Source organism: Pelophylax lessonae (genome assembly GCF_965119305.1).
Source record: "Pelophylax lessonae genome assembly, chromosome: 3".
NCBI classification, from domain to species: Eukaryota; Metazoa; Chordata; class Amphibia; order Anura; family Ranidae; genus Pelophylax; species Pelophylax lessonae.
In genome coordinates this window covers 423,279,364-423,294,954 of record NC_138770.1, presented here as the reverse complement: position 1 = coordinate 423,294,954, position 15,591 = coordinate 423,279,364, and the positions used below count along the sequence as shown (strand labels likewise).

The following is a 15,591-nucleotide window of genomic DNA, read 5'->3' as shown; positions in this document are numbered from 1 at the left end:
ACACAGTACAGATGCACCACTTTACAGACTAAGGGGACCCCTTCCCCCCCCGCACTATATTTAAATGACTTTTTCATTTTTATTGTTGCACTTTAAGCAACATTAAAATCACTGCTCTGGAAAAAAAGTGTGTGCATTGATACATGTCCCCCAGGGCAGTACCTGAAACCCCATACCCCTTTTATGGCCAATTACTTGTATATACGCCTTAAAAATGGGCTTTGTTCAACTTTAATGGAGATCATCGTTCGGGTTAGAATTTTTTCTCTGTTCGGGAGTTCTTCTGTGAACCGAACAGGGGGTCGTTCGGCCCATCTCTAGTTGTTGGTGCCAGACAGGCTGGTTTGAGTATTTCAAAAACTGCTTATCTACTGGGATTTTCACGCACAATCATCTCTAGGGTTTACAGAGTGGTCCAAAAAAGAGGAAATATCCAGTGAGCAGCTGTTGTGTGGATGAAAATGCTTTCTTGATATCAGAGATCAGAAGAGAATGAGCGGACTGGTTTGACATGCTAGAAAGATGTGCAGAATGCCGTCTCTGAACACACAACACATCGAACCTTGAAGCAAGATGGACTACAGCACCAGAAGACCACACCGGGTGCCACTCCTGTCAGCTAAGAACAGGAAACTGATGCTACAATTCACACAGGCTCACCAAAATTTGACAATAGAAGATTGGAAAAACGTTGCCTGGTCTGATGAGATTCAATTTCAGTTGCGACATTCAGATGGTAGGGTCAAAATTTGGCATTAATAACATGAATGCATAGTTCAGGCTGGTGGTGTAATGGCATGGGGGATATTTTTTTGGCAAAAAATAAAAATAAATACCACTTTTAATTCTGTAGATTCTGTGCTTTCACAAAGAAAATCATTTGGAAGTATTTTTGGTAAATTTTGAAGTCTACAATGTGCATTTTAGCTTGTGTGTAAAAAATGGGAAAAAAATGTCTGGCAGTGAAAGAATTAAGCCACGCTTATTTTTTTCCACGCTCCTACTTAAAAGTAAGCCAAGGCTAACCCTGGGAGGTAGGCCTTTACTCTTGTTTCCTATAGCAGGCCCCATATACCCCAGTCTTACATTGTACAAAGTAGTAGCTCTGCCACTAAATATAGTCTTATAAGGGCTCTCCTTATGTCTATTAGTTATTTTTACCTTTTCTTTCACAAAATATATTTTAATGGAACTTCTCATCCTGCCTGTTTTTTCATGCAGCTAACAGCACTTACAGCCTGTGACTTTTCAATTTAAGCAATTCCCGTTTTCCTGTGCTACACCAACCTTCTTATGCTCACCTGCTGTCAAACTCTTTGCTCTAGCTTTCAGACTCTTAACTGCTAGGATGCTCATTTATGCATTTCTCATCTTGGGTGACCTGAAAGTATGTCAGACATGAAATTTGAAAATTAAACATACCTGTGTAAGTATTGACTTTATTGATCAGCTGTAATGTGGACAGAACCCTGTTTTGCTGTTCAGTGAAGTCAGCAACGTTGGGGACCTTATCACCATCAACCAGCTTTCTATGTGGAAGGAAAGGCTGGAAATCATTTGTGCTTTGGAAATCAGTTGGGAAATTGACGGCTGCTAAGAATTCAACGGTTGTTGCCCAGTCTTTACCAAAGTTTCCTTCAGGCACTGACAGGTAGCTTAACCTAAGTGCACATATAAATATTAAACTTTAGAAATGTCAGACAACTACAAAATAATGAGCATTCACATTTTACAAATAGCAATACTAACAACAGTTAATAATACTGGAGATATTTCTGCTTTGACACATGGTTACAAGAAGTAGAAATTCTGTGAACACCTGTGAAAGGGTAAAGGACTTCCAGGTTTATAATGATGTTATATTTCCTATATGCAGCTTTACATATCACATTATTAAGCTGCACACTGTTTTACATACAGACCCTATATAAAAAATAACTTACATAGTCAGGATTAGGATGATTAAAATATAGGTGCTCTATACTGGGTCAGTTGCCAATACAATTAAACTGATAAATCAATGTGAGATGTGTACGTCAATGTCTCTGCGCACAGAACCCACTATGCCCTCAAACATATTTTTTACTCATACACACTAAATTTAATGTATGTTGGCAAAAAAGTGAAAATCATGAACAGGTGGATGCAGGGGGTAAAAAAAAAAAAAAAAAGTGGTAGAGATATTCAAAATGTGTTTTCTATAAAGCATTCCCTTAGTTATTTTTAAAAATTGGTTATGCTAATGAGTGCCTCCCATACAATTTTTCAATTTTACCCTGTGTTGCCTGATAATATAAAGCACATCAGAAAGTGAGCACCTCAACCCCATAACTCAACATGTTTCACCAATAAAAGGGCTTTGTCAGGAGTGAAATAAGTGTAATTTTGCATTACAAAAAAAATAGTGCTCAAACACAAAGTAACATGTGCAGTGAAGGCGGCCACCATCTTTAACCCTCATTTATATACTTTAATCACCATTTGTGGGTAAACAGGAATTTAGTTCAGACAGGAGCTCCATGCTTCTAAATGAGAGACACCCCCCCCCCATGATGTAATCTATTGGTAAACTAATATCAATTGTATCATTTATACCATACATATTTAGATTATTGATGCCAATTTCCATTGCACATTATTGCTAACATTTACCCATTTGAAGTTTATACTGTAACTTTATTTATTAGAGAATCACCAAAGTAGGTGCACACAGAGAGAAACATCAGACTACAGCAAGCATAATTAATTTATTCATGTGTAAATAGCAGGAATGTTGAACCCCTATTACAGGCTGAAGTGGCCTTAGATTCCAATATAAAGATCCTTCTAGCTCTCAGAGTCAGCAGCATTTTATCTAGCCTTTTCTCTGTCCCAATTTAATGTCCTGCACAACCCAAGCTGTTTGATATGGTTTACCCCATGTTTATCCCAGAAGTGCCCCACTACTGGTCTATCCTTCTTCAGAAGTATATCATTTACATGTTCCAGGGCACATCACCTTAATTGTCTAATAGTTTTTGCAACATTGGGCAAGGACAATTGGCAATATATATATATATATATATATATATATATATATATACGCATATTAGAACTACAGTTGTCAAGACTTTGTCTGTATTTTTAAAAATATGGTGCAATTGATAGGCACCTACTCTCGACAATCTGGCAACATTGTTAACATCTAACAGAAATATTGGTCGGTTCTCCTGAATGATAAAGATCTAAGAGACTGCTTATCACCTACTCCATCTGTCACTTATTGGTGAGCATAGAATTTGAGAGATATACTGGTGCATAGTCATTTTGAACAGGATAGAGGGGGCAAGCAATTGTTAACATGGGTGCCACAGTAACTGAATGGCTCCTTTCACTATGGCTATTTTAAAGAAGGTCCTTTTTTTCCCCATGGTGAAGGAATTTACAAACCCAAAAAATGGTAAAAAAAATGTAGATAAAGTCTTTTTACAATTGTAGTTCCAGTGGACTTATATAGTATATATCGCTGATCATCCTTACCCGCTATACTATGTTTGGAAAATGATTTGACAACTAAGGGGACATGCCCTGGAACATGTAAATTATATACTTTTGAAGAAGGATAGACCAGTAGTGAGGCACTCCTGGGATAAACATGGGGGTAAACTTGATAGTCAAAAATTTCGGATTGTGGAAAACATTACATTGCGACAGAGAAAGGGCGATTTTAATAGAATGCTGCTGAGAACTAAAGTTAGATGGATTTTTAGTTTGGGATCTAGGGTCCCTTTAGGTCTTAATGAAGGTTTCACGTTTGTGCCGTTTATACACAAAAATAAATGATGTTTGCTTTAGTCTGATATTTCTCTCTACTTTGGTGATTCTCTAATAAATAAAGGTATACTTGAAACAGTTAGAAAATGGTAATAATGTGCAAAGAAAATCGGTGGCATTAATCTAAATATGGTACAGTTGATACAATCAATAGTAGTTTCCCAATAGACCACGAGTTGGGGGGGAGCTCTCATAGCATGATAGAGCTCCTGTTTTCCTGCTTGAACTGAATTCTTTTTTGCTCCACCTAGTGGTGAATAAAGTATATAAATAAGGGTTATAGATGGTGGCTGCCTTCACTGGACATGTTGCTTTGTGTTTTGAGCACATTTTTTTTATTGCAACATGACACTTTTCTTTACTCCTGACAAAGCCCTTTTATGGATGAAACATGTTGAATTTTAGAGTTGGTGTGCTCACTTTCTAATGAGCCTTATATAATATTATCAGGGGACGCAGGGTAAAAGTAAAACATGGTCTGGTGTGGGAGGCACTCACTACTAGTATGGCAGTTTTTGCACATAAGTAAGGGTATGTTCCTTTTCATGGAAAACGTATTCTTAATCCCCTACCAGATTTTTTTTTTTTTTTACCCCCTGCATCCACCTGCAGGTTCGATATCTTAAAATATTTGCCATCGTATAATTTTTTTAGCTGTACATGTTTCAGGGCTCAGTGGTTTCTGTGCACAGAGAGGTTGACACACATCTCCTACGTTGATTTATTAGTTGTAATTCCCACAAACCACCCCGTAGTTAATTTAATTCTAGATAGCCAGGCAAATTTATTGGTTGGTAGAACTGAACCCTCATATCCTTTACAACTGGAGATGCCAACATGCTAGCTTCTATTTGGATTTGTAATTGCCATAGTGCTGCAAATGTAACCCGCTAAGACACCAGCTATTTGAAGGCTTAAAATTTCAGTTAAGAGCTGACATAAGCATACTGGCAATTGTGACAGTATCACACTGTTGGGCTGCAGCAAGTAGCGCATTTTACAAATGCACAAAAAACACACATTATGCACGTTGGTACACTGTACTGTCATTTATTCACCATTGCACTTGCAGCAATGATCATATTATCACAACGAGAGCAACACACACATTATGGATGTTGGTGCATTGTGCTGACATTCATTCTTAATGGCATCCCAATGCACCTGTGTTGCAGCATACCATGCGCTGTGGTGCACTGTTGCAATAATAGTGAATGCACCTTTTTTGGAGCATTTTGCAGCTCATTTAAATAAATAAACTGCTTTGTATGCAATGCACGTTAATACATATTAACAAGCATGCATTTTTGCACTGTAACAATGTGAAACCAGCCTTATTGAACTGACCTGTCTAGATTAAAGGGTTATTTTACAAAGAAGGTTTACTTCTAAGCAGTGGCGTAGCGTGGGTTGTCAGCACCCGGGGCAAGGCAAGTAATTTGCGCCCCCTAACCCGCTGGATTTTAGCACTCGAGTCTCTTCCACTAGATAAGTTAAAGAAACCCTTACCCCCTAATGACCAGCGTGCCCCCTTTCAATGCAGAGAGACCAGCCTGCACCCTTTCAATGCAGAGAGACCAGCGTGCCCCCTTTCAGTGCAGAATGACCGGCGTGCCCCCTTTCAGTGCAGAATGACCGCGTGCCCCCTTTCAATGCAGAATGACCGGCGTGCCCCCTTTCAATGTAGAATGACCAGCGTGCCCCCTTTCAATGCAGAGAGACCAGCGTGCCCCCTTTCCATGCAGAATGACCAGCATGCCCCCATTCAATGCAGAGAGACCAGCGTGCCCCCTTTCAATGCAGAGAGACCCGTGTGCCCCCTTTCAATGCAGAATGACCATGACCAGCATGCCCCCTTTCAATGCAGAATGACCAGCGTGTCCCCTTTCAATGCAGAGAGACCAGCGGGCCCCCTTTCAATGCAGAGAGACCAGCGGGCCCCCATTCAATGCAGAGAGACCAGCGTGCCCCCTTTCAATGCAGAATGACCAGCTTGCCCCTTTTCAATGCAGAATGACCAGCGTGCCCCCTTTCAATGCAGAGAGATCAGCGTGCCTCCTTTCAATGCAGAATGACCAGCGTGCCCCCCTTCAATGCAGAGCGATCATCGTGCCCCCTTTCAATGCAGACAGACCAGCATGCCCCCTTCAATGCAGAGAGACTTACCTGCAGTGGTGGCTTCTTCTCAGTTCCCCGCGTCTCCTCGAGTCCTTCCGCCTCCTCCTCAGCCAATGGCATGCGTTCGCCTTTCGGCCAATGAGGAAGCGGGTCTCGGACCCGCTTCCTGATTGACCAGGAGGACGATCCGTGTTACAATAGTGAATTTTCATTCGCTATTGTCACACAATGGGTGGGCTTGGGGCGCACTGCTCTGCGCCCTGGGTCCACCCTTTTTTGAAGCCTATTAGAGCCTCTGGCTCTAATCAGGTGATTAAAAAAAAACCCACTCTGTAACAGCACCAGGCTGCTGACTCACTCGCTGCTAAACTGACTGAGCAGTGAAGAGAGGCAGCATAGGCGGGGCTTGGCTTTCAATGCCACTTCACCCTACACCAATGCACAGGTGAGGCACAGTCCAGCCCCGCCCGACCCGCCATTTTCAGCCATAAGGCGGCCGCGCTGGACATCTCCCAGCCTAAAGATGGAGGCAGCCGTAGACAGTGTGTGAACTATGTATGTCAGAGTCAGACAGACAGAGTGACACTGAGGATGCGCCCCCCCCAGATGTTGCGCCCGGTGCGGCTGGCCCCCCCTGCACCCCCCACGCTACGCCACTGCTTCTAAGTAAGATATCTGAGATAAGCCTAGCTGTAGAGCTTTTATACAGTTCCCTATGACAACTGTTCAGATGGTAATCTGGTCCTTTACCACTGTGATCATGCTTGGACAAATATCCATCTGTAGTGCAAATATAATTTTCAGCTGTTCCGATGCCTAAGTTTCCTGGTTAACATACTGTGACAGGAAGTCAGGTAAATCTGTGGGTGTTGTCACAGACGGGAGATACATTTCTGCCTTGTTAAGACAATTCACCAATTACTATCAGGTGTCGGCTGCGGAGGTAGTCAGAAAGGTTTAAGGACGTTGGAAAGCTTCAGCTATTCAGAATGAGGCAATTAAGGCCTCTATAAGTTATCCAGAGGATGACTACTGATTGCTGAGGCTTTGTGCGTTAAGGAGAGCAGTGAGCTGAGAAAGACTTCTGAAGGTGAGGTGGTGTGGACTTTTTCTGTGTGAAAAGAAAAACAAATAGACTATTGGTTTACTGCTGTATGACCAGCAGTGTCTGCCCAGCAGTAGGTTGTGACAGACTCCATAGGTAGGTTCCTGTGTTGTGAAGGTAGATGCCCCAAGTGGCCAGGGTTTATTTTAGTTTTTTTTTTTAATTTATGCTGTTTGGATGCTTGCACTTGTTCCAGCAAATTGGAAGAATAAACCATAGACCGTTGTTTTCAACCACTCCTCGGCTGTCTCTCTGTGTAGCGAACCCACCCAGGGGGTCACCCACAAACGCTACCGAGCCAACCCCTTACAATACTTATTTTCCACAGTACATAGTGGAACATAAACTATGTTACCAAAAGTATTGGGATGCCTGCCTTTACACGCACATGAACTTTAATGACATCCTAGTCTTAGTTCGTAACAGCTTCAACTCTCCACAAGGTTTAGCAGTGTGTCTATGGGAATGTTTGACCATTCTTCCAGAAGCGCATTTGTGAGGTCAGGCATTAATGTTGGACAAGAAGCCCTGGCTTACAGTTTGTGCTCTAATTCATCCCAAAGGTGTTCTATCAGATTGAGGTCAAGTTCCTCCACCCTAAACTCGCTCATCCATGTCTTTATGGATCTTGCTTTGTACACTGGTGCACAATCATGTTTGAACAGGAAGGGCCATCCCCAAACTGTTCTCACAAAGTTGGGAGCATGAAATTGTCCAAAATGTCTTGGTATGCTGGTGCCTTAACAGTTCCCTTCACTGGAACGAAGGGGCCAAGCTCCACCCCTGAAAGACAACCCCACACCATAACCCCCCTCCAGTAAATGATTTAAACCAGTGCACAAAGCAAGTTCCATAAAGACATGGATGAGCGAGTTTGAGTGGAGAAACTTGACTGGCCTGCACAGAGTCCTGACCTCAACCTAATAGAACACCTTTGGGAAGAATATGAGCGAAAACTACGGGCAAGGCCTTCTCTCCAACATCAGTGCCTGACTACACAAATGCACTTCTGGAAGAATGGCCAGACATTCCCATAGACCAGGGTTAATTCTTCCCAATGATGAAAAGAGTATGGAGCATTCCTTCCACTGACTATCACACTAATGTGTCATGAGTTGTAGATTTTTAATTTTTAGCAGGGGTTCCCGTAGACCAGAAATTTATTTCAAGGGTTCCTCTGTGTTGAAAAGGTTGAAAAAAGGCTGCCATAGACACTCCTAAACCTTGTGGACAGCCTTCCCAGAAGAGTTGAAGCTGTTAAAGCTGAAAAGGATGGGCCAACTCAATATTGAACCCTACGGACTAAGACTGGGATGCCATTAACCACTTAAGCCCCGGAGGATTTGGCTGCTAAAAGACCAGGGGGTATTTTGTGATTTTTTTTACTGCGTGATTTAACGGACCATTGCGCGGTCGTGCGACACTGTACCTAAACGAATTTGACGTCCTTTTTTTCCCACAAACAGAGCTTTCTTTTGGTGGTATTTGATCACCTGTGCGATTTTTTGATCATGTGCTATAAACAAAAAAAGAGCGTCAATTTTGCAAAAATAACAATATTTTTCACATTTTTTTTATATGAAATTCCCCCCCAAAAAATGTAAAAATCAAAATTTTTTAACATTTTCGGCCAATTTGTTTTATGCTACATATGTTTGGTAAAAAAAAATCGCAAAAAGCGTATTTTGATAGGTTTGCGCAAAAGTTATCGCGTTTACTAACAAAGGGAAAGATTTTTGTCATTTTTGGTGTTTTTTTTATTTTTAACGAGTAATGGCGGCGATCTGCGATTTTTTTTGCGGTACTGCGACATTGCGGCGGACAGATCGGACCCTTGACTGACATTTTTGACACTTTTGGGGTTACCAGTGACATTACTGCAGTAATCAGTGCTATACATATGCACTTTTACTGCAAAAATGACACTGGCAGGGAAGGGGTTAACTGTACTGGAGAGGGAGGGGTTAAGTGTGTCCTAGGGGCGTGATTCTAACTGTAAAGGGACATGGCTATTGGTGTAAAAACAAAGATCAATGGTCCTACATAGTAGAACCGTCTGATCTATATTTTTACACCAAGGAGAATGACAGGCAGCTTGTTTACATAAGCCGCCTGACTTTCTCCCTTCACCAGAGCGATCGTGAGTGACCGGTGGACGATCGGGTCCGCCGGTCACACGCACTGACTTGTCAGTGAATGAGCCGGGGCGGGCGTGCGCCCGCCCGCAATTGGCTCACAAGTCAGTGTCAGGAGAGTGACGTACCCCTACGTCACTCTGCCGAGCCGGGGCTGACCGCCACAGTATATAGTCGTGCGGCGGTCGGCAACCGGTTAAAGTTCATGTGCGTGTAAAGGCAGGCGTCCCAATACTTTTGGTAATATAGTGTATCTTGAGTCTTGCAATAAACTATGCTTTTTGTCATAGGTAGAAAATGAAAAACTTCAAAAGGCTCAGTTTCTCTTGTTAGAAAATAATGTTTCTCTACCCTTAGCGAGAAAATTGCTTTCAGCCTTTATTCATAAGGTGTTCAAAGCTCTTCATAAACTCAGGCAAGACTAAAGAGTCTTCATGTTTTTCTTATTCTTCAGAAAGACATAAGGTTACTTCCAAAAGCCAAAAGAGTTATTACAAAGGGGAAAACACAGATTTATAGCCATTGCTGCAGCCAGTGTATTTCTGTTTGTTGTTTCCAGCGTATATGCTTTACAATTCAAACTTTAAAAGTCATTAATTTCCCAACAGATTGTACAAGCATTTCACATTAACTAACTGAAGAAAATTACTTACAGCAGTAGGTATAGGGAGCTGGACAACTGTTTTGAACAAACAAATTCATTAAAATTGGTTACAGCAATGAAAAGAAAACTTGAAAGGTCGCTGTCTCTGAAAGTTTAAGCAATATTAACCACTTCAATACCGAGTACTTTTATCCCCTTCCTGCCCAGGCCAATTTTCAGCTTTCAGTACCATCGCACTTTGAATGACAATTGCTTGGTCATGCAACACTGTATCCATAAGACATTTTTATTATTATTTTTACACAAATAGAGCTTTCTTTTGGTGGTGTTTTATCACCACTGGGTTTTTTATTTTTGCTAAATAAATTAAAAAATTCATTGCATTTTAAAAAAATGCATTTTCTTTCTTTCTGTTATGCAATTTTGCAAAATAATTATCTTTCTTTATAAATTTAGGTCAAAATGTATTCTGCTATGTTTATTAGGTGAAAATAGCCCATATAAATGTTTATTATTTAGTCTGTAGGAAAGTTAAAGAGTCCACAAACTTTGGTACAGTTGTGCTCAAAAGTTTGCATACTCTGGCAGAAATTGTGAAATGTTGGCATTTATGTTGAAAATGTCATTGATCATGCCAAAAAAACTGTCTTTTATTTAAGGATAGTGATCATGTAAGCCATTTATTATCACATAGTTGTTTGGTTCCTTTTTATCCACTTAAGCCCCGGAGGATTTGGCTGCTCAAAGACTAGGCCCTATTTTGCGATCCGGCACTGCGTGAATGTAACGGACAATTGCACGGTCGTGCGACGCTGTACCAAAATTGAATTGATGTCCATTTTTTTTCCACACACAGAGCTTTCTTTTGGTGGTATTTGGTCACCTCTGCGATTTTTACTTTTTGCTCTATAAACAAAAAAAGAGCGACAAATTTGAAAAAATAACAATATTTTTCACATTTTTTATATGAAATTCTCAAAAAAAAATATAAAAATCAAAACTTTTTAACATTTTAGGTCAATTTGTTTTCTGCTACATATTTTTGGTAAAAAAAATAGCAATAAGCGTATTTTGATTGGTTTGCGCAAAAGTTACTGCGTTTACTAACTACGGGAAAGATTTATGTAATTTTTATTGTTTTTTTTTTAAACTAGTAATGGCGGCGATCTGCGATTTTTTTTTTTTGTGGGACTGCTACATTTCGGCGGACAGATCGGACCCCTGACTGACATTTTTGACACTTTTGGGGGTACCAGTGACATTACTACAGTAATCAGTGCTATAAATATGCACCATTACTGTAAAAATGACACTGGCAGGGAAGGGGTTAACTTTATTGGTGATCAAGGGGTTAAGTGTGTCCCTAGGGGTGTGATTCTAACTATCAGGGGGCGTGGCTTGTTAGATCATCACAGAGACATACGATCCTACATAGCAGGATCGTATAGCCTCAATGATGATCTAAGGGAGAATTACAGACGACTGTGTTTACATGAGCCGTCTGTCTTTCTCCCTTTCCTGAGCGAGATCACGAGTGGCCGGCGGACATCGGAGCCGCCGGTCACACACGCGGGGAAGGCAGGGAACGAGCGGGGGTGGGAGCGCCCCTACAGGCTCGTGGGCAAGTGGTTAAACAATAATAATAGCAGAAATTCTCCAAATGACACTGACCAAAACTTTACATACCCTGTAATGTTTGGCCTTGGTACAGACACACAATGTGACACACACAGGTTAAAATAGCAATTAAAGTTTAATTTCCCACATATGTGGCACTTTAAAATGCAATTCGTGTCTGTGTATAAATAGTCAATGAATTTGTTAGCTCAGGCATGGATGCACTGAGCAGGCTAGATACTGAGCCATGGAGAGCAGAAAAAAAACAATGAAAAGACCTGTGTAACAAGGCAATGGAACTTTAGGATATATAAATAACACTGTACTGCTCTAGGGAAATGATCAGGATTTGTTTTTCTTTTTTTTTTTTTTAACACATTATAAATTGCTTATACCAATGAATTTCACTATAATCAATAGGCAACCATTTTTACTGATACCATTTTTACTAATAGAAGTTGGTTCGTTCAGTGTCTTTTGTTAGGATTAGCTGTAATTGCCAAAGCTAATTACATGGTACAGATGGGCTTTGATTGGCCCTATATGTACCATGTGATCACTATGACCAATCACAGCTAGCAACACAATTGTATACAATGGATGCATGAAAAGAAGCCACCCGTTATTTACAATTGTCATGTGATCTGCTGTGATTGGTCTCAGTGATCACATGGTATGGGCAGCGGACTGGTACAGTGATCAGTCATTGGCAGTGTCTGGTAACAGATCTGGCCGCTGTGCGGCCCAGCGCCCCTATGACATCGTCCCAAAACATCAGTGCTCCTGACCAGCCCTCACTGTACTATAGCCGGGGCAGGAAAGTGTTAAACCCAAAAGCAAACCATTATTACATTACAGCTTACCAATTCTTAAATGTAACAGCTGCATTTGTTTTTTTTTTTTGGTTTTTTTAAGCTTTCTTTCCATTATTTTCACCTGGTGCTTTGGCCAGTAAGTCTGTCAATTTTTTAAAAGAACAAGCTCTCTTTCAGATGTATCAGTTACAGGAATGAGACAAACCATTTAACACTGACAGGGGTGCTTGCAATGATCAGCTTTTCTTCAGTTATGTGAAAACCTTTCTCAAAAATGGAAAGAAAAATTGTTTTCTGTAACTACTTATAACATGTTAGCTGGAGTTTGGTTTAAATTTGTTTAATGTATCTAAATCTGCTAGTACATCTAACACTCCCCTCCCTCACACTGACAATTCTGCTGTCCAAAGGTGCCTCGTGCTCATTCATCCAGAGTGGAGACACTATAAGACAGGAGGTGCATTACTGGCCAGAACACCAGGTGAAACAAAAGTCTAAAAAAGAAAATGAATACAGCCACCACATCCAAGGATTGGTAAGCTACAATATATTACATTTTTTGGTTTTGGGTTTAATACTGCTTTACCAGTTCCCACTGGGCCTACAAGCGAAATGACAGCCGAGCTGGACTTTCATCAAACCGGATGGATGTCTTTTGACGTCCTCCCAGATCGCACCTCAGACGGGACCACGCTGCAGCGCTATCTGTCACCAGCTGTGTCTTTAGGACACAGCCTTTGAATGATCAGTGTAAAGGCCCATTGCCCGCATCATGTGATCACTGTAACCAATAACAGCAGATCACAAGACAGTTGGCATGAAAGGAAGCCATTCATTGTTTACATCTATTGTATACAATTGTGTTGCTAGCTGTGGTTGCTCACGGTGATCACATGGTACAGACAGGGCCAATCACAGCCCATCTGTACCGTGTGATTATCTGTGGCCAATCACAGCTAATCACAACAAAATACACTGAATGAATCAGTTTAATTCAGTAAAAATGGTTGCTTATACCAATGATGGTAACACTGTATTGCACTGGTCACAGTGTGTAAAAAAAAGCATACAAAAATTTTAAAAAATTAAAAAAAAATGTTTTTTTTTATTTTTTTTTTACATACTGTCACCAGTCAGTGTCCCTGAGCCTCACCCATTATATGATGATTCTGTACTGCACTAGTGACAGTAGGTAAAAGAAAAAAAATTGTGAAAAACATTTTTTTTTTTTAATTTCTTCATTTTCCAAACAATTGTGACAAAAATGTACAACTTAAAAAAACTTGCCATGCCTCTTACTAAATACGTTGCACATATTACTTTCCAAAGGGGATAATTTTGGGGGGGGGGTATTAGTACTGTCCTGTTTTTTTTTTCAGGCCTCAAGTAATGAGAGTCAGTATATCAGGAATGATCGATTTTCAGATATATACCATAGTTTGTGGACTCTATAACTTTCCTGCAGACTCAAAAATACACACTGATTTGGGTTATTTTCACCAAAAAATTTAGCAGAATACATTTTTGGCCTAAATTTATGAAGAAAGATTATTTATTAGAAACATTTTTTACCAGAAACAATGAAAAACATGTTTGTTTAAAAAAATAAACAAAAATAGTTTTTTAGTTTATTTAGCAAAAAAAATAAAAAACCCAGGGGTGAATAAATACCACCAAAAGAAAGCTCTATTTGTGTGAAAAATAAAAATGTCATATGGGTACAGTGTTTCATGACCGCGCAATTGTCATTCAAAATGCCACAGCTCTAAAAGCTGAAAATGGGCCCGGGCAAGAAGGGGGTAAAAGTGCCCGGTACTGAAGTGGTTAAGAACTAATGTATCTATATTGTGGAAGCTGATGGGTTAGGATGTTGCTTTGGATGTTGTTTGACTGTGAGGGTGAACCCAACGTACTGTAGAAATGAGCTAAACAATTTCCTGTAACAAAAAAAAAAAACCCTATGCATTGCCAATTTGCCATAATGTGCACTTATTAGTGTTCGCTTAATGCACGTGCCATTGGAACCATCTGTGGTTATGGGACCACATGGAAAGGTTCATGTCTAATATCCCGTACTGTGCTGCATTGACATCCCATTCAAAATGGAGGGGCTGACTTACCATAACCATAAGGTATGTAATATTGAGCTGGACAGGTGAGAAGGGGCCTTATTGAATACATTTTGGACACTTTTTACAGCAGTCAACATCCCATGTCTCTGCTTAAATAAGTGACAATGTGGATGTTGTGCTGCTCCAAGCTAAAAGCTCAAATTGAAACAATTCAAAAATACCAAAAACAGTGGTTTGTGTGATACTGTTTCACTACTGAATTTGTGTCCAATCTACTTATACTATTATAAACACAAATGACTTAGAGCCCATTCACATTAGCCCGACTTGTCAGGCTACTTGTCAGCCTGACAAGTCGCAGTATGTCACGGTCCATTGAGTAGTACAGGACCCGTTCTAATAGGAGTGACACAAGTCCGACTTAGAAAAAGGGTCCTGTACTACATTGGGGCGACCTCGGAGCTACTTGCATATACTTCCATTATGTGAAGTCTCTGCAAGTCGCGCCGCAGTCGGGGTGCACAGCAGTGCACGCGACTTCACAGGTCGCCCCCCGAAGTCGTGTCTCCTCAATGTGAATGGGCTCTTATCCAGCTTGGTGATTAAAACATACAAACTTGCAGTATAATAAAATAAAATAAATTTCATGTGATACAGTGTTGCATAAAACTCAGATAAAGTCCAATACTTGTAAGAAAACAGTGAGAAAAAAAAGTCCCATAGGTAATTCCTTATTGTATGTGTCTCAGTGGAGTGCCTGACCTCTTTATACAATTTTTGCCACCCTGGTGCTCTGTGCTCGCTACTACCAGAACTCTCACCTTAATATAAGTGTCATACAGCATGTTTGGGATTATCCTCCCAAGTTATGTTATTCTTTCTCTTCCTTTAAATTCCCCATCCGACTCATGCTGCCCGCATGTCTCGCTCCAGATAGTGTGGACCATATTAAATGGTCAACAGCGCATTTAAACTAACCAGGATGACTTCCTGTCACTCCTCATCCCCTTGCTGGGAACTCTCCCAGCAATGTAATGCAAAGCAAGAAAACAACATCCCATAGCTCAATAGGTTTAAACAAAAATCTGAATCTTTAATAATAGAAGTGCACTTACATATTTTCCACAGTAAAATCGCATAAAAGATACACAGAGCAGTTTCCCGAGCAGGGAATCTCCAAACACCGGTGTTCCGGCAGTCAGATAGCGTAAAGGCGTCACATGTAGGCCCTGCCCTATGCACGTTTTGTCAAAGAATGATGTCTTCAGGGGAATTGGCCAAACACCTATGCATTGCCAAATTCCCATAATGT

General features: G+C 40.6%; 1 protein-coding gene across 1 annotated transcript in view; it reads right to left on the bottom strand.

Moving 5' to 3' along the window:
* Window positions 1-15,591, bottom strand: part of LOC309551050 (protein LEG1 homolog) — an 87,196-nt gene that overhangs the window by 15,822 nt on the left and 55,783 nt on the right. The window contains exon 5 of the mRNA XM_082251491.1: window positions 1,423-1,661. Within this exon, the coding sequence (XP_082107617.1) occupies window positions 1,423-1,661 (239 nt within the window). The remainder of the gene's footprint in view (window positions 1-1,422; window positions 1,662-15,591) is intronic.